Raw genomic sequence first — 18,945 nt, 5'->3', positions numbered from 1 at the left:
TGTTATTTGTTCTCCATTCATATGCATTATGTAATCTTTGTATTTACTTGGTATTTGATTTCTATTGTTTCTAATAGCTCTTTCAGGTTTGCTATGGTTGTCGTGCAAATATCTAGCTTCCTTTTTTGTTAATGTGTCTGTCTTTATTTTATGCTGACTATTTGTCCAAGTTTTGGTTTTGTTCTTATTTTTGTTAATGTTTTGATTTTCTATTGTCCCTTCCTCGCAAGATATCGCATCTTTGCATTTATTTGGAAATATTTCATTAAGGTGCAGTTTAGACCAATTGGCCTGCTCATGGAACACAGCTGTTCTGGAGACTATAAATTTGTTATTATTATCAATGAATCTGTACCCTTTGGTTCCAGTTTCATATCCCATAAATCTTAATCTTCTGGATACGTTTTCTCCCTTTCTCCTCAACTGCTTAGGTATGTGCACATCTGCAGTGACTCCAAATATGTGCATGTGTGCTAATTTAGGTTTCCTATTGTACATCACCTCATACGGTGTCTTATTCACAATACTGGACCAGGTTCTATTTTGAGTGTAATTTGAATAATGTAGGGCTTCTGACCAGAATTGTTTGCCTAAACCAGCATCCTCTAATGTGCATCTAATCATGGTTTGTAGTGTGGAATTCTTTCTCTCTGCAATCCCGTTTTGAAACGCAGAAAATGGATTGGACGTGAAATGTAGCATTCCCCTATCCTTTAACCATTGGGAGAATTCTTTAGACATGAATTCACATCCCCTATCTGTCATAATTTGTTTTATTTTGATATTATGTTGTGTTTCTATGCGTTTGTAGAATTCCTTAAATTTCTGAAAGGTTTCATCCTTGTGCTTTAATGTGTAAACAAAACCATAGCGACTATAATCATCCACTATTGTTAGAAAGTAACGTTTTCTATATGTAATTGATGGAGTTAATGGACCAACTAAATCCATATGTACTAAGTCAAAAATATTGTTAGTTGATCTGTTAGATTTTTTTGGTCTGGGACTGGTTTTTAGTTTGGTGGATTTACATACTGAGCATTCCAAATAATTATCACAATTTTTTATTTTGACACCTTCTGCGTGTTCAGTCATTTTTTGAACTACAGGAAAGCTTGCATGTCCTAACTTCCTATGTAAGATGTGAGCACACTCATCATGAATTGGTTTACCTATTTTTGGTTTCTTCTCATTGTGTGTATTTTTGTGATCATGAGATATTTTACATTCATCATTGTCACTGTTACTAACATTTTCATCATCTGCTTCAATACAATCTTCCATATTTGAATCAATGTTATGTAACCATCTTTCTTTTGTTATCAGATAGGGTAGACCTCCTTTTATCATCACAGTGCCTATATTTGTTTTGTCCTTCTCTAAAGTTGCTTTCCCCTTTGAGAAAACTATATTGATGTCAGAATCTCTGCTTAGTTTTATAGCACTTAGTATGTTATGAGGTATTTCTGGGATTAATAATACCCCCTCTATTTTACCTAAACCAGGCAAGGTCACATTTCCTCTGCCTAATACTTGAACCTTTTCTTGATTAGCTACCTTTATCACAAACTTATCTTCTGTAAATGAAGATAATATACTTTTGTTGTTAGTGGTGTGATTGGTTGCACCAGAATCAATAAGCCAATTATTGTTCTCATTTTGTTGTGTTTTGGTGCTTTCTTGTTTGTTTAGTCCATTTAGTGACCCAGATTTTCTCTCTTTTGAATTTTCTCTACCCCCTCTACTTTCTCTGTAATTTGGTGGGCTTCTATATTTGTGTCTATCTGTGGAAGACTGTCTATAATTGTATTTGCTCCTATATTCTGGCCTATGTCTCTCCCTTGAGACTTTGGGACAGTCTCTTCTACTGTGTTCCCTGGACCCACAATTGTGGCATCTAAAGGCTTCATTATATTTTTCTTGGAAAGCTACTTTCCTAAAAGATTTGTGTTCTGTTTGATTACTGGAACGATTTTTTCTTGAATTGTCTTCTGCTATCAATTTGTTAGATAGACTTTCTATGGTTAAGTATCCTAAATTAATAGTATCTAAGTGTGACATAAAGCTATCCCATGATGAATCAAGCGAATTGATAATAACACTTTTCATTGTTTGATCTGAAATCACTTCCCCCCTCAATTGCAGCTCAGCTCTTATTTTGTTTAGAGATATCAAATGCTCACTTATAGAAACCCCTGGTTTCACTCTAGAAGAAAAGAAATCCTTAGACATTCTTGTAGTTGTAGCTACGCTATCGCTGTGAAATAGATTAAACATGCATTGAATTATTTCTGACACAGTTAGGTTTGATTTGATGCTATGATACATTGCAGGAGACACGCTAGATATTATTATGAAAAATGCTCTATGATGTAAACAATCTATTTTTAAAGTCCAAGGTCTTCTTGGAGGACTAGTTATAAAGAATAGTAAATTTTCTTTCATAAAGACAACCTGAAGTTGTTGATACCACTCTTGTAAATTAATGCCATCAATTCTAAGTTTTGGGAAGTCACTGGGTAAGTTCCCCACATTATTTTGTCCATTACTTACAACCTGAGGCAGTCCGTGGTCTCGCAAGTGCAGGAAATTACAGAACGGCATGGGGATGCTCGCAACGAGTCTGCGCGGTTCTCTGGCCAGTTCAAGTCTTTCGGGGCCGTCTACGTAGCTTTGCACATGCGCGTTGCTCATTTCTTCCTTGGCGTCGTCGTGGAAGGTTCTCTCCATTTCAGCTCTCTCGTTCCGCTCCTCTTCAGATGAGTCGGTCTCTGGTTCGGTTTTAGGGGTTCTGGTGGTGGCGACAGCTCTTCTCTTTCTTTCGTGTGCGTTGGCACTTGATCCGGTCTGCGGTGTAGGACGGAATCGGCATGGCTCTCTGGGCTCAGGTGTCGTCGCCTTCGAAGTCAGGATGGGAGCGTGCAGGTCTCGAGTTGTCGGTTTGATCTCTTGCTTCTTCGTTGGTGCCTTGGAAATTTTCAATCTTGGCCCAAAAGCAGCAAAAAGCGTTTTTATTGCTGACTTTACTTGAGACTTTGTTAAATCGTCTTCACTTTCTGATTCTGGTTCTTCTGAAGAGTTTGAGTCTTCTTTTTCACTTTCGTCGTCTGATAGCGTTTTTCGCGCCAGAAATTTTGAACTGAGCGTTTTGATTGGCTCTGCTTCACTCTCTTTTGAAGTTCGTTGAAACCAAGATGGCTGCCATTCAAAATTTCGCGCGGGATCACATCTTTTCTTTTTCACAACGACTTTCTCAGTATTCATTTCACTCACAGTTTTTTGATCTTTGGGTTTTTCTTTAACGACGTTTTTCTCTCTCGCTGCTCCGTTGTTCTTCAGCATTTCTTGGAGGTTCGCGATGAGGCTTTCATTGTTCTTCTGGCTTTTTAGTATCTTCAATATCTCTGACCTGAGTTCGTTATTTTCTATTTCGATTTCTTCCTGGTCATTATTTTCATTTATCAGTTCTTCTTCTTCAGTGGTGTATTCTTCGGATTCTCTCGAAATCGCGTTAGTGGATTCGTTGATCATCTCTTGTTCAGTTTCTATTTCCTTGCTGTAGGCCCTGGTGTTGGGCCTATTTTTCTTAGACATTTTTAATTATTTATTGAGTCAATTAACCATCCTCTGCTACCAGCTTGTTGCAATATTTTCAGGATCAGACTCAATAAAGATAATAAGAATTAGAGATTTAAATATATTTCTCTTTAATGATAATAGGCATTCTATATTCGCTGAATATTCAAGATAGAAGCAAAGAAAATGGTGAGGGTGGCTCCTTATATATACAAGGGGTGGAGCCAGGAATGGGAGTGGTAAATTATGAATACATTAAAATCCAAAGAATAAGTTAACCCCTGATGTCCCATATATACATTATTTACACAATAGAGAATAAGGCATTTACATCTGACAAGCAGCTTTATCACAAATTAGTGATTGGTTTAACTTAACTGAAGAAAGAATGTTAAACATAAAAGGTTATGATTTGTTATATGGATGGCATGCTTATTTGTTATATGAAAAAAAGTGGATAAAGTATTTAAGGGTCATATACTTAGAAATGCGTTGTTGAGGGTTTGGAAAAAGTACCAATATAAGCTAAATTATAAGATACCCATATGGGCAAATCCCAGACATGCAATAGAAAATATAAGTATAGAGCAAAAAACAGAGGTGATTATATAAAGAGCTTCTTTTTTTGGAAAGGGGTAAGTTGCAACTGAAATCTTTAGATGAATTAAAAGAAGAAGGGATAATTTATATTTAGTTTCAGTATGGTCAGCTTCAAGCTAGATGGAGGGAAGATCAAAAATTTGGTGTTATGCAAAATGAGGAAAATCTGGTGAAACAGATTAGAGATCAAAGTCAGATGCATATTAAAAGGTTGTATAATGCATTATTGGAAATAGATTCAGAAACGGAATTGGTTAAGGATTATATGATAAAATGGGCACAAAACTTTCAGGAACCAGTGATGATGGAAACGTGGGAAAAGATTTGGGTCAGAAATGTTAAATTTACACAAGCACAAAATTTGAGAGAGAATTTTTATAATTTTTATAAAATGTTTTATAGATGTCACTTAGATCCTAAGTGACATCCATGTATGTACTCGAATTTGCAAGCTAAATGTTGGAGATGTGAATGTAATGATGCAACCTATTATCATATATGGTGGACCTGTAAGAAAATCAAGGCATTTTGGATAAAAATTTGGTGGGTGATGCAGAATATTTTGAAAAGAAGGTTGAAATTTACTCCTCAATTGTTCCTATTGCGTATAACTATGGACTGTACAGTATCAGAGACTAAACTGATTTTGAATTTAATATCAGCAGCTAGGCTGTTGGTAGCACAATATTGGAAGAAGGACTCTTTGCCTACTGTTGAAGAATGTATATTGAAAGTAACGAACCTAGCAGAAATGGCGAAAATCTCAGGGTACTTGAAGGACTATACACAAGAAAGATACGTATCAGAATGGAGAAGATGGATTGATTATATTCAAAATAAGTATCAGACAAGAAAATATCAAATAGCTTATGAATGAACGTTAAGTATTAGAAGTATTATGTTATCTATAGTGGAGTTAAGGTTTCAGGGGGGGAGTTAGTAGTCTGAGGATAAGTAGGTTAATCTAGTTTATGAGTGTTAAATGAAATACCTTGTATTTTGCTCTGGGAAGTCTGGGGGGGAGGATGGGATGAGGGGAGGGAAAGGGTGGGGGGAACATGGGGGGGAAGAAAATTCTTGTTTTTTTGTAAAACTTTTCAATAAAAAAAAAAGGCATGCCAACCCAGTTGTAAATCATGACCCTCCAATGTCAATAGTCTTTTATTCCTTAATAAAATCCATTCTTTAATCCATGTTAACGCTACCGCTTGATAATATAATTCCCAATTTGGAAGGCCAAACCCACCTCTAATTCTTGCATCTTGTAGCATTTTTATGTTAATCCTTGCTCTCTTTCCTTGCCACACATATTTCCACGTTATTTTCTTCAACTCTTCAAAATATTTTTTCTCCAGTTTTATTGGTATACTTTGAAATAAAAATAATATTTTTGGTAATATATTCATTTTTATTAATGCTATTGTTCCCATTAGTGATAATTGCAAGTTTCTCCATTTCTCCAGGTCTGTTTCAATTTGTTTTTTGTGATAATTGTCTTCCTTGAGTGTTGCACATCTTGATGTCAGATAGATGCCCAAATATTTCACTTTCTTCACAATTTGAATGTCCAGTTTCTCCATCATCTCCTTCTTTTGCTTTTCTCTCATATTTTTAACTAATATTTTTGTCTTATCTTTATTGATTTTCAGACCTGCTACTTTCCCATATTCTATTTGTTCTAATAGTTTTGGTGCTGTCTCTACTGGGTCAAAAAATATAAAAAAAATATAAAAAATCCAACTATAATAAAGTGTGTGTGTGTGTGTGTGTGTGTGTGTGTGTTTTCGTAGATTTTCATGGGTAGAGGTATGCAAGTTTTAGTGTATTCAGGTCTTTTCCCGTGTAAGATTGAGAGTATCTTGGCGACATTTCGACGAGGTCCCACTCATCATCTTCAGGCTGGTGTCTTTGGCTTCGTGCTTGTGCGAGGAAAGCATGATTGGAGCTGCCATCTCTCTGTAAATACTGGTGGGGAGGTGTGGGGTGCTGGCTTTATTGCTGTGAGCGGCTAGGTTGTCTGTGTTGTTACATCTTGATTAATTGATGGAGTTGGTGTTTGCAGATTAGTCTGCTGTTTCGTAACATCCTGTGTGGGTGAGGTCCTTGATGTGCGCCCATTAATCTTTAACGACCTTGGTAATGGGCTGTGGGTTAACATCCTGAGTTCTAGTATTGTGCTATCCTGAGTTTTTTGATGTAATGTCCTGAGCAGATGGCTGTGATGCCACATCCCGGGCTAAGAGGGGTGAAACCAAAGCCCGGGATGTGGCATCACAGCCATCTGCTCAGGACATTACATTAAAAAACTCAGGATATCACAATACTAGAACTCAGGATGTTAACACACAGCCCATTACCTAGGTCGTTAAAACACAAAAGACTAATATATATACACATATATAAGACATATATAATTTTTATATATGAATAAAAAATAAAAATCTGATTATCAAAATGCACTAAAAAGACAATAAGTAGAAGAAAAAAGAGTAATTATCCCAAATACAAAATATTAAATATCAAGAAATGTAAAATCCAAAAAAGGGGAAAAGAAAGAAAGAAAGAAAAATACAATATCCCAATTTTAGCTTTTCCACATTTCAGGTTTTAAACAGCAAAATAAAATAAAATATAATAGAAGAAAGGAAGAGAAAAAATCAAAAAATTTGCACTCCAGAAAGTCAGCAAAAATAATATATCAGCAGAAAAAACAATTCCAACAAAATAGTCTTTGAACTTTGAACTATTATTCAGTTGCTAATCTTTTTCCTTCTTCCCCTTCTCCACTTTTACTCCCACTGAGTCATAAGACAGTTTATCTCAAATGTTATTCAAGGTCATTCTTTGTTCATTCCACACTTCCCAAAAAAAAAAAATCTTTTCACCACTAGATGGCACTGTATACCTTCTCAACTTATTTTCACTGATCTAAAGTCTATTCGTTCTGACTTAGATCTTTCCGGTTTCTAATTTCTAAAATCAAAAAATTATCCATATTTCAATCTTATTACACACTGCCCACTCTGCTTTCCCTTATTTTTGCAATCAGTTCATACTCTTTGAAAAAATTAATTTTTATACTTGGCCAGCATCTTGTAACGCTGCTGGTTCGAAAATGGGGAGGTTCCCAGATATCCGCTTCCTCCCCTTTCACTCTTGCCATTCCTTTTCGTTCTAATTAATTTTCTACAGTTCAGGTTATCTCTTGAAAGATAGAAGTCTTATTCCAAGACAGCAATTATCTCACCCAGATGAAATGCCTCGCTTCTCTTTCTTTCACTTCACTCGTGACTGCTCCGGCTTTGTGACAGCTCTCAATGGCTGTCTTCCCAGCTGCAGAGTCAAAGGCTCTTCGCTACAGGGAACTTGCGGATCCCCTTTCCACACCAGCCTGTGCCCTCTTTCTTCACTGATCCTATGGATCAGCTATGGTCTCCTATGGACCCCCAAAACACTGAGATATCGACACTTACTCTGGAGCTCCAGAGTTTGTGTCCTTCTGCCAGTCACAAGCCATGCCCCTCCCAAACTGGAATTATTTCTATTGGCATACTCGCAGGAAATTATGATAAAAAAACACAATACTTAATATTACATATCATAACAGCAGCCAGAATTGTGTACTCACAAAACTGAAAAAATAATATTATACTATCAGAGGAAAGTGTGATAAGAAAAGTGCTGGAGTGCGCTGAGATGGATAGATAATATTATACTATCAGAGGAAAGTGTGATAAGAAAAGTGCTGGAGTGCGCTGAGATGGATAGACTGATGAAAAAAATAAAAGACAAAGGAGAAACAGAGTACTATTTTATATGGAATGTATGGTACAACTGGTTAGAGGATAGATGTAAAAGTAAAAAACATATTAAATAAAGAAGACTTAGGAGTTAGAAAATAGTAATAAATCTCTATAAATATATACGACACAAAATGTTTGTTTATAGATCAGTATATTAATATACCAATAAGTATAATGTATAAAGGACAATGGAACCACATGTATAGATATATTGATGTAATGGGAAAAATGGATACGTAGCAGATGAATACCGATACAGAAATGTTGTAAAGAGGAAAATTGTTTAAAAATATTAAAAATTGTTTAATAAAAATTTTAAAAAAGAAAGAAAAGCCGCAAATATACAAAGATTGAAAACAAAGAAATAATGATCTTTTATTACCAATCAAATCCAACAAGAAAAGGACATCTGACAAGAATGTAGCAGTTCTGGAAAGAACATCCAGAATCAGAAATAGCAGAAAAGAGACTAGCAGATAAATGTTGATTTATAGTATGGAATTCATGAAAGCAGAATTGGAAGAACTGCAAATGTCCATCCAGGGCAAAGAAATTGAAGCCTTGCTGAAGTAACTCAGATTGCACAACCAAACCAGGGGAAATCAGTATTAAAAGAAACTAACATAACTATTATAGCATTTTCATTCCCAAACCAGGCACCCTCTCTTCTGCTTTCTCCTCAAAAAGATCAAAGCCCCCTACTTAAAGAAGAAATATTGAAACAAAAAATAGCTGAGCATCTGGGACAGGACAAAAACAACAAAATGTTTCCTGCAAAGAAGCTGGTTCCAAATAAACAGCTAGCACAAGTATTAAAAGATGCCAAAGCTGTAATATCAAATGTAAGCACTAGAAAGATCATGCAAGAAACAAACCAACTAATGTACAGCATGCTGCAGTTTTAATTGAATACTGTGGATACAAAATCAACAAACAAGGAAAAAACAAACAGCACACTACAAAATGGAAGATCAAACTGAAAATAAGATCCACCTGCTCAGGTCAGATACAAGCAAGTTAGAACAGATGAAAGAAAAGAAGCTGAAATTAAGAAGACCAAGAATTCCTGATCAAGAAATGTCACCTAGATACTGTTAGAGTTTGCAGCAATCAACCAATACACAAGTAAATAGTTCAGCAGGATTAATGTAAAAAGAAATGTCTTTATATACAGTAATATAAAGCATGATGCATGTATACAATACCCATGCAGCAGAAGCTAGAACCAGAACTCACAGAAGCACAGAATCAATAATGCAAGGACAAACCAACTTTTATATATATATACAGATCAATCAAATTAAACCACTCCTAGGCTCCGAGCTGTCTCCAATGGTTCACAACAGATCCTGTTTCTTAGTCACCAAACAGTTTCCATTGGCTGACTTGTAGTTATGGCTATCCCAGCTCATAATTTCTTACACACTGACAGATACAAGAAGATTAATTAAGTACTGGAAATAATAAAGCAATAAATAACAGCTATAGCCAAGAAGATTAGCAGATTCAAAGCCCAAATTGCACACTCTTGGGAGAATCTCCAATCTCAGTCAAAACAAAAACATTTGTACCAATCCATCAGTGAAGAGAATGCAGTGCACAGGTCAAGATTTGACAAAGAAAAAACAATGCAGTTCTGGGCACAACTATGGAACAACACACAAAATACAACAAAAATGCAGTTTCAATAAAGGAAGTAGTTAATAATAAAAATGGTTGAAATTAAAGAACTTATAATAACAGCAGAAAAAGCTGTGGAAAAAAGAACAAAAAAAATCAAAAATTGCTCAGCACCAAGTGAGCTTCATTGTTGAAATATCTGATTGGTCTCTTAATCATTGTCAAGCAGTTTAGCAACACACTGCAAGGAAATGAAATTGAAGTTTGGTTAAATCTGGCAAAACCTACCTGATAATGAAAGATCCAACAAAACTAGCAGCATCAGACAACTCAGGCCAATTACCTATTTACTAGTAATTTTCAGTTCCACCTGATGCTTATGCAGTCCAACAGCATCTAGTTGGAAAGAAAGTAAATAAGTATGACTGAGCAGAAAGGAAACCTATGATTTCAGGTTTCTCCATTTCTTTTTTTTTATTATTCCAATCCCCAATTAATGGCATAGCATCCTTTACTTACTGTATTTTTCAGAGTATAAGACACACTTTTTTCCTTCCTAAAAGAGGTTGAAATTTTGGGTGCGTCTTATACTCCGAATGTAGCTTTTTCGAAGCTTTTTTTCAGCCCTAACGAGGCACTAGCAATCTTCTGGGCTTTGCCTGCTCCCTCCGACTCTCAGCTGTGAAGTTTTTTTCAGCCCTAACAATGTGCTAGCGAGTGAAGCAATCTCCATGGTTTGCCTGCTTTTCTCATTGCTTCCCTCTCCAAAGATCAGTTGTGCTTTAGAAGCTGTTTTTTAGCTTCTAAAGCAGGGGATAAAAACCAGCAAACTAATGTGCTGAAGCTACCAGACTAAGGATGCTAGCCAGATGAATACCTGGTAGGCAGATTTTTTTTTCCTATTTTCCTTCCCAAAAACTAAGCTGTGTCTTATACTCTGGTGCGTCTTATACTCTGAAAAATACGGTATTTACTTCTATACAGCATTTACATTAATTGGTCATCCAACTCTAGTGGACTGGTCAGTATACAAAACTAAAAATAATTAAAAAACCTTTAAAACATTTGTTTGTTTGTTTGTTTGTTTGTTTGATGAAAAAAACCCATTTATTCTTACTACATTTCCGAATTTACATTGAATTTAATTCCATATGTAATGTATGCATTGTATAATACTGATGCCTAAGGATATCCACTAGTTTTATTAAACATAAATTTGCTGTTTACTGAGTTACACTTCAGCATTCAATGTGTTATTTCCATTTCATGGAATAGTACATTATATAGATAAATAGAACCTAGAACCAAAGAGAAATTTCCCGACAGAACAATCAATTAGCGGAATGACTTGCCTCCAGAAGTTGTGGGTGGTCCAGCACTGGAAGTTTTTAAGAAGAGATTGGACAATCATTTGTCTAAAATGGTATAGGGTTTCCTGCCTGAGCAGGAGGTTGGACTAGAAGACCTCCAAGGTTCCTTCCAACTCTGTTATTCTGTCATAAATAAGTAATACATACCTTTACCTGGGTATGTCTATTACCTATCATTAATTAATTCTAAGGTAATTCATGTAAGAATAGCATTTCAACTATAAAGGAACACTTCAATTATCTAATGTACTGTATAATGAAAGAACCATATGGATTTCGAAGCCTAATATACAAACATATATCCAGTTTAGCAACTGATCAGTATTAGAAGTTAATATAAGTAATGTAGCTATATAAAACAAATATTGACTACACTATTGCTATTAAATAACAATCATACAAATTTATGATTAAAATGGCAGCTTAAATAGCAGTTCATAAAGATAATTTATTTAACCAATATTACAATACTGACATTCCTTTTCAAAACCACTTTTTGGCAGGATGAAGTGGTCAGCTTTTCAAGCATTCAACCTCAGATAGAAAAACTGAAGGTACAAGGCAAAGCACTAAAAGAGAACCAGCAGTGTCCAGTGTTTTTGGAAGCAGATCTTGTTGCCTTTAGTAATCATTTTGCTCAAGTGTACGATGATTTGAAAGCTAGAGAAAAGCAGCTACAAACAAGTAAGTGCTGATTTTAATTATTGTCAACAAATAGCTCAGAACCAAAACTAGTTTGGAAGGTCATATATATATTTAGCTACCTGTATATAACAAAAAATCAATGGTCCTGCAGCTAATCATAACTTTTACTCATTTTTCTATTCTTCTGTACAAGTGCAGTATATATGCAAAACAAAATATAAATTTTGTTTATTTAGAATTGATTTGGGCTTTGATTCAAAAATGCTGATTGTACATCACTCACGGAAATTGGTGATCAAATTTAATGATGAGTAGAACTAGGATTGCATTATGTCAGAGTGAATGTTTATTGTAAAGAATAAACCAGCATAAAATTTACTTTACCTCAAAATGCAAGTAATTAGAGTCACCTAAAGGTATAAATGCAATTGCTGGGGGAGGATTGTTTTTGCTTTATAGCTGAAATTTGCACAGAATTATCAGAGGCTGTAATTCTGGTAGTAAATACAGATTTTTCACATTTTAATATGCCACATGCATATTAAAAGCAACAGTCAAAAACTTATTTTAATTCTTTTAATAACTCTTTCTAGATCCTATATAATCCTCACTGGCATTCTTAGAAATAAAAAAATGGCTGCCAAATGGGTGATATATTTTGCATTCTTCTGGAGCTCCTTTTTCACTATGTTGAAGTACTGTGTAACTAGATTTTGTCAGTAACGTACATTTATGTCTTCTCCCCATCCATAATTCCCTCATATATTTCATATATCACCTCTCATTAGTTGTTTTAATAGTATTCCATTAATTGCAGGTTTTCTTATGTATGAATGGCGCTTCCAGCAGCCAACCTCTAGCCAGTTCGACTTGGTTCCCTAACTTCTGACACATAACTTGTTAATCCAGGTGTTGTCCAAAGTGGCATGATTCTCTTTGTTTATATCATCTTCATAATCACGTTATGCAGGTGAAACATTAGGGAGCCTTTTCCCAAGATCCCTACTGGTATGGTACAACTGATTTAAACCCCAATGTCCCATGTCAAAGGCCAGTCTCTCATGTCAAAGTGCAATGCTCTAACCACTGTGTTATCCAGCCACTATTAATTGTGGTCTTTATATGTACACACACATATACACAGATGGATACACACACACACACACACACACACACACACACACACACACACACACCAATCATACTATATTTCTTGCTCTTCACAATGCACTTGGAAGCTTCCTTACAGCAATGATCCAAGATACTTGGAACACATAGCTGTAGAGGTAACTGATTTAAAGTATGTCAGTTATCAAATACTGCTAATCTTACTTGGAAAACTCTAGGAAAACTAGAACATTTTGCAAAAAAACCCCAAACTTTTCTTAAGAATGTATGTGAAATTTAATAAATTGTGTTTCTAGATTATTTGGTGATATTCTTTTTATAATTAATATTGCCCAATTGGGCTTTTGAGCACATGCGCTAAAATAATCCCCCCCAAAAAAATAATCCTCCCCCAAATACTTAGACGCATGCACAGCTGCTGCACAAACAGGAGGTGAGGCTGGAGGGGGGGAAAGGGAGGGGGAACATGCCCCATGCACTCCACACGCACCTGCCATCCATGTAGAACGGCCTCACGGAGGCCGCTCCCACAAACCCTAGCTCACGCGCCCCTTCTCTTAGTGGCGGCCACAAAGAGCAGCTGCAAAAAAACTCTTGCCAGCCCTAGCCTTGCCGACCTGGGACTGGGGGAAGGGGGACTGGTGCCGGAGCTCCAAGCAGTGGCTTCTGCAGGCTGCCTGAGCAGCCATGAAGCAGTATTGGCATGGCCAGTTTTTGCCCGCAGCATTGCCAGCGAGGATTGGTCAGAGCCGCTGAGATCAGCAGGCCAGATTCGGTGAGCTGGATGCACCACTGCCACTCAGGAGAAGAAGAGAGAGGAGGCAGTGTGAGAGAGCCTATTTCTCATGTTTTTCTCCTCCCAGGCGTAGGCAGCACATTCAGCTCCCTGAATCTGGCTTGCTGATCTCAGCGGGCGAGGGGGAATGGCAGGTGGGGAGGGATGGGGTGGCAGAGAAGTGAGATGCATGGAGCGAGATGGGGCTTCCTTTGCCATCTCTTCTCCCCCCCCCCTCGCCGGGCATGGCAGGAGCTGGAAGTCAAGTAAGACACGACGGAGAAGCAAGACACGTGTTCTGCATGGATGGCAGGTGCATGTGGAGCATGTTCCCCCCCCTTTGACCCCCCCCACCTTGCCTCCTCAGATCATGCTGTTTCAATGGGAAGCAATGAAAAAGCTGCCACGATTGCTGGAGGCAGCAGCCTGAGCAGCACTGGTGAAGCAGCTGGTTGGCGCTCTGGCACCAGTCGCCCTGCCACGGGCCAAGGTTTAGGGCCTCCTGCACCTCAAAACTAATAAGACCCCTGATAATAAGGCCAAGGCCATATTTTGGGGGTCAAAAGAAAATAAGACCCTGTCTTATTTTTGGGGAAATGCGGTATTAATATTTTTTTATTTAAAAAACCCCCCTCAATTTTCCAGTTTTGTTTTCAGTTTCTATCAGAATCAACTTTGGCTAGCTACAAAACATATCCCATTGTTGTTCATGGCCAAATTCCATTTAATTTAAATGCTTCTGAATTTTTAAATCTAGGGTTGCAACAGATGCTAACCTCTTTAAGACATCTGTAATGCCATTCTAATGGGGACAGTTCAGTAAAATGTTAGTTGTATTTTCTGCTATGCTAATGTTCTAATATAAGCATTTAACAGATGTCCATAAGAGAACATTTCCTTTCTTTATAATAACATGAACCATAAAAAGATATTGGCACATCCAATAGTAGCCATAAAAAGACCCAACATTTCTAAATAATGGGATTTGTGGAAATACTTAATTTTTTCTAAACTTTATAAATATTAAAACCCAATTTGGAAACATGATAATTCATAATAATTTTGACTCAAAATGATCTGAATTTCTTCATTGTATTTTCCATTAGTTGGTACGTAACTAACATATTCCAGCATATTTTACTATTTCATTTGCAAAAAATATTACATAATATTTTATGTAAAATATTATAAAGGAATAATATAAATAGAAGGTTATCTTAAATGAGCCTCAAATTAATTCTTTGATGATACAAATAAAAAGCTAAAAGAATAGTTGATAAATCTATGTCAATAGACCAAAACTGAGCAACTTTTTTTCTCATAAATTGGTATTGGTCATGTAAAAGATAGAAAGCAGGTGTTTCCACTATCCTAAAATGTATTGTCGTATCTGGATCCGTTCCAGTCGGGCTTCAGGCCTGGGTACAGCACGGAAACGGCATTGGTCGCGTTGGTTGATGATCTCTGGAGGGCTCGGGACAGGGGTTGTTCCTCTGTCCTGGTCCTATTAGACCTCTCAGCGGCTTTTGATACCATCGACCATGGTATCATGCTGCACCAGCTAGAGGAGTTAGGGGTGGGGGGCACCGTCCTACGGTGGTTCTCCTCCTTTCTCTCTGACCGGTCGCAGTCTGTGTTGACAGGGGGGCAGAGGTCGACCCCGAGGCCCCTTGTATGTGGGGTGCCACAAGGGTCGGTCCTCTCGCCCCTTCTGTTCAACATTTATGTGAAGCCGCTGGGTGAGATCATCCGTGGTTTCGGGGTGAAGTACCACCAGTACGCTGACGATACTCAGCTGTACATCTCCACCCCGGACCACCCCAATGATGCCCTTGAAGTGATGTCCCGGTGCCTGGAGGCCGTGCGGATCTGGATGGGGAGAAACAGACTCAGGCTCAACCCATCCAAGACCGAGTGGCTGTGGTTTCCGACATCCCGATATAGTCAGTTGGCACCATCACTGACTATTGGGGGCGAGTCATTGCCCCCCACGGAGAGGGCTCGCAACTTGGGTGTCCTCCTGGACTCACGGCTGTCTTTAGAAGAGCATATGACGGCCGTGGCCAGGGGGACTTTTTATCAGGTCCGCCTGATTCGCCAGTTGCGTCCCTTTCTGGATCGGGACTCGTTAAATACGGTCACTCATGCTCTTGTCACTTCCCGCTTGGACTACTGCAATGCTCTCTACATGGGGCTCCCCTTGAGGAGCACCCGGAGGCTCCAGCTGGTCCAGAATGCGGCCGCGCGGGTGGTTATGGGAGCGACGTGGCGCTCCCATGTGACCCCCCTCCTGCGCGAGCTGCACTGGCTCCTGGTGGTCTTCCGGGTGCGCTTCAAGGTTTTGGTTACCACCTTTAGAGCGCTCCATGGCATCGGACCGGGGTATCTACGAGACCGCCTTCTGCTACCAATAGCCTCTCACCGACCAGTACGCTCCCATAGAGAGGGGCTCCTCAGAGTGCCGTCGGCCAAACAGTGTTGACTGGCGGCCCCCAGGGGGAGAGCCTTCTCTGTGGGGGCACCTACCATCTGGAACGAGCTCCCCCCAGAGATACGGAAGATCCCGGACCTGCGCACGTTTCGCCGTGCTCTCAAAACTTTTCTATTTCAGCAAGCTGGCCTGGCCTAACTCCCCTCTTTTAAATTCTTAAATTTTAAATTTTTTAATTCGTGATTTTATAAATTGGGTGTTTTAATCTGTGTTTCGGCCGAAATATTTAATAATTTTAAGGGATTTTTAATATTTGTATTGTCTGTATTTTATCTTGGCTGTTCACCGCCCTGAGTCCTTCGGGAGTAGGGCGGTATAGAAATTTGATTAATTAATAAATAAATAAATAAATAAATAAATAAATAAATAAATAAATAAATAAATAAATAAATAAATTGTAAAAAGCATTATATACATATCAAATGTGTTTATACAAAATGGTATTACATTGTTAGCTAGAATAAGATTGTTAACTAGAATAGAGACTTTCCAGACTTCTTCAGCCAGAAACACATAAAAGACATGCTCATACACTAATAAATTGGCAATCACTGTTTGTCATATTGCAGTCTTGTCACTCAAACATCAAAGAATATGTGTTCTGCCCCAGCTACGGACCACAAAGAACGCAGTACACACAAAGTCCATACAAACCTTAGTTTACTAATTAAGGACTACTAATGAGCTTTCTTAGTAGTTGTTCAAACATAAGTACAGTTTAAATCAGTCTTTTCTGAACAAAGGCTATTAATTTAACTTCATTAACAGACGACAAGAGTCCAAGGAATAATAACTCAATTCTGAGGCACAGTCTTTCAGATAACCATAAGCTTACTGTGGTTGGCAGAATGCCCAGAAGCAATTTGCAGGAAAAATGACGAGAGAAGCAAGAGCTGATCAGACGTTTCTGGAGTCAATACGCGAAGGAATATGAACGAAGTTGTTTTCTGCAAATTGCCTCAGTCATCATCATTCCTAAAGAGTCCCTTGGGAGTTGGGCGGCATAGAAATGCGATAATTAAACTAAACAAACTAAACTAAACTAAACTAAACTAAACTAAACTAAACTAAACTAAACTAAACTAAACTAAACTAAACTAAACTAAACTAAACTAAACTAAACTAAACTGGCTAGGGAAGTGGCCAATTAGCCCCAAGCCTTACTCTCGAGGACACCTCCTCCTGAGGAGCCATTCCTGCCTTTTGGCAACTCTGCGTGCCTATGCATTGAGAAGAGGCTCCTCCTCTTATTCCTCTTACTTATGGGAGCTTCTGGAGGTTCTGAAGGCCCTGGCTGAATCCCCGCCTCTGGCACCAAATCTTCTCCAGCCTCCTCATTGTTTGACTTGGGTGCCAGCTGCACAGGCTGCTGGCGAATCACCACACCAGCCTCCTCGCTGTTGGAATCAGCTACCAGCTGCACAGGCTGCTGGCGGGCCACAACAATATGAACATTTTAACAGGAACACCACATTGAACAGAAACCAGTGTGACTTTGTCACAAAATAGAGATGATTATCCATCAGAGATGAACTTGTGAACACCTGTCGATCTTTTAGTGAGCAAGGGGTTGGACTGGATTAAATCTCTTCTGAGGTTCTTTATGAATTGAGTAAGTCCAGTGATGCCACTTGAATTTTACATCTTTTTTCAAAGATGACTTATGTCTATTCTGCATGAAAGGATTAAAGATCCTAATGTAAATATTAATTAAAGAATTAATTTGATTCTAAATCTGGGTACCAATTACACTGGAGTCTTCCTGGATTCCAAGCACATGAGTTTAATTACCCAGACTACCAAAAATGTTCTTGAGAATATTGATTGGGCAATATTAAAGGCCTGTTCGAAAATTCTCAAAATCAAACTTCCTACCAGTAGTCCTCGACTTACAACAGTTCATTTAGTGACCATTCAAATTTATAATGGTACTGAAAAAAGTGACTTATGACCATTTTTCACACAAACGTTGCAGCATCCCTATGGTCATGTGATCAAAATTCAGCTGCTTGGTAACTGACTCATATTTATGATAGGAGTAGTGTCCTATAACCTTCTGACAAGCAATGTGAATGGGGAAGCCACATTCACTTAACAGCCATGATACTAACTTAACAACTGCAGTGATTCACTTAACAGCTGTAGGAAGAAAGTTTGTAAAATGGGGCAAAACTCATTTAACAAATATCTTACTTAGCAACAGAAATTTTGGGCTCAATTATAGTCATAAGTCAAGGGCTATCTATTTTCATTTTTATATATACCAATCATTTTATTATTCTTCCTTATGCTTCTGGAGAGGCAGGCACTTTTCAGCTCAGCAAAAGGCTGAGGAGAGCTTTGAGATTATTAAATGCAGGGTTTTGGTAATAGAGAGAATTTATGCACAAACCAGATAACTGTCCCTGATTTTCACCTAGTTCCAATTAAAAGATAAAATCTTGCAACAGGGAATGAAAACCCTGAGTTCTAACAACAATGAAGCTGTATTGGTTTAATAAGATCAATGCCTGAACACTCACACATATTCTTACATATTCTCACCAATCCAAAACAATAGGAAGCTGTTATCTTTTTAGAGCTTTTATAAAGAGCACTGCTGGGCAAAATCTCACCATTCTCAATGCCAATTAATTCCCATTTGTTTGTTTATTTCTTTGGCCAGTTATTTCATTTCTTATTTCTTATTTTCTTTTTGTCTCCAAAATAAGCACCAGGTCTTATTTTGGGGGGATGTCTTACCCGCTCACCTTAGGACCACCACAGCCCCGCTTCCCATGCCCCACCACCTGTCATGCCACTGCTTGACTTTTGCAGCTACTCACGGCCAAAGACTGCATGCCTGGTCACTCCAGTGCCATCACTTGCAGCAGAATGCCGCTGTTGTGACCCGCCAGCGGCCTGCGCGGATCGTGGCTGATCCTGACTACGAGGAGG

General features: G+C 38.1%; 1 protein-coding gene across 7 annotated transcripts in view; it reads left to right on the top strand.

The window, feature by feature from the left end:
• DMD (dystrophin) overlaps nt 1-18,945 on the top strand; it is a 2,096,968-nt gene that overhangs the window by 889,348 nt on the left and 1,188,675 nt on the right. For all 7 annotated transcript variants that reach the window (XM_070944209.1, XM_070944203.1, XM_070944204.1 and 4 more), the window contains exon 20: nt 11,473-11,653. In XM_070944209.1, the coding sequence (XP_070800310.1) occupies nt 11,473-11,653 (181 nt within the window). The remainder of the gene's footprint in view (nt 1-11,472; nt 11,654-18,945) is intronic.

This window comes from Pituophis catenifer, unplaced genomic scaffold (assembly GCF_029215685.1).
Source record: "Pituophis catenifer annectens isolate HBS135680 unplaced genomic scaffold, rPitCat1.0.hap2 SCAF_4, whole genome shotgun sequence".
NCBI lineage: Eukaryota > Metazoa > Chordata > Lepidosauria > Squamata > Colubridae > Pituophis > Pituophis catenifer.
This window is presented reverse-complemented; position numbering and strand designations above follow the sequence as displayed.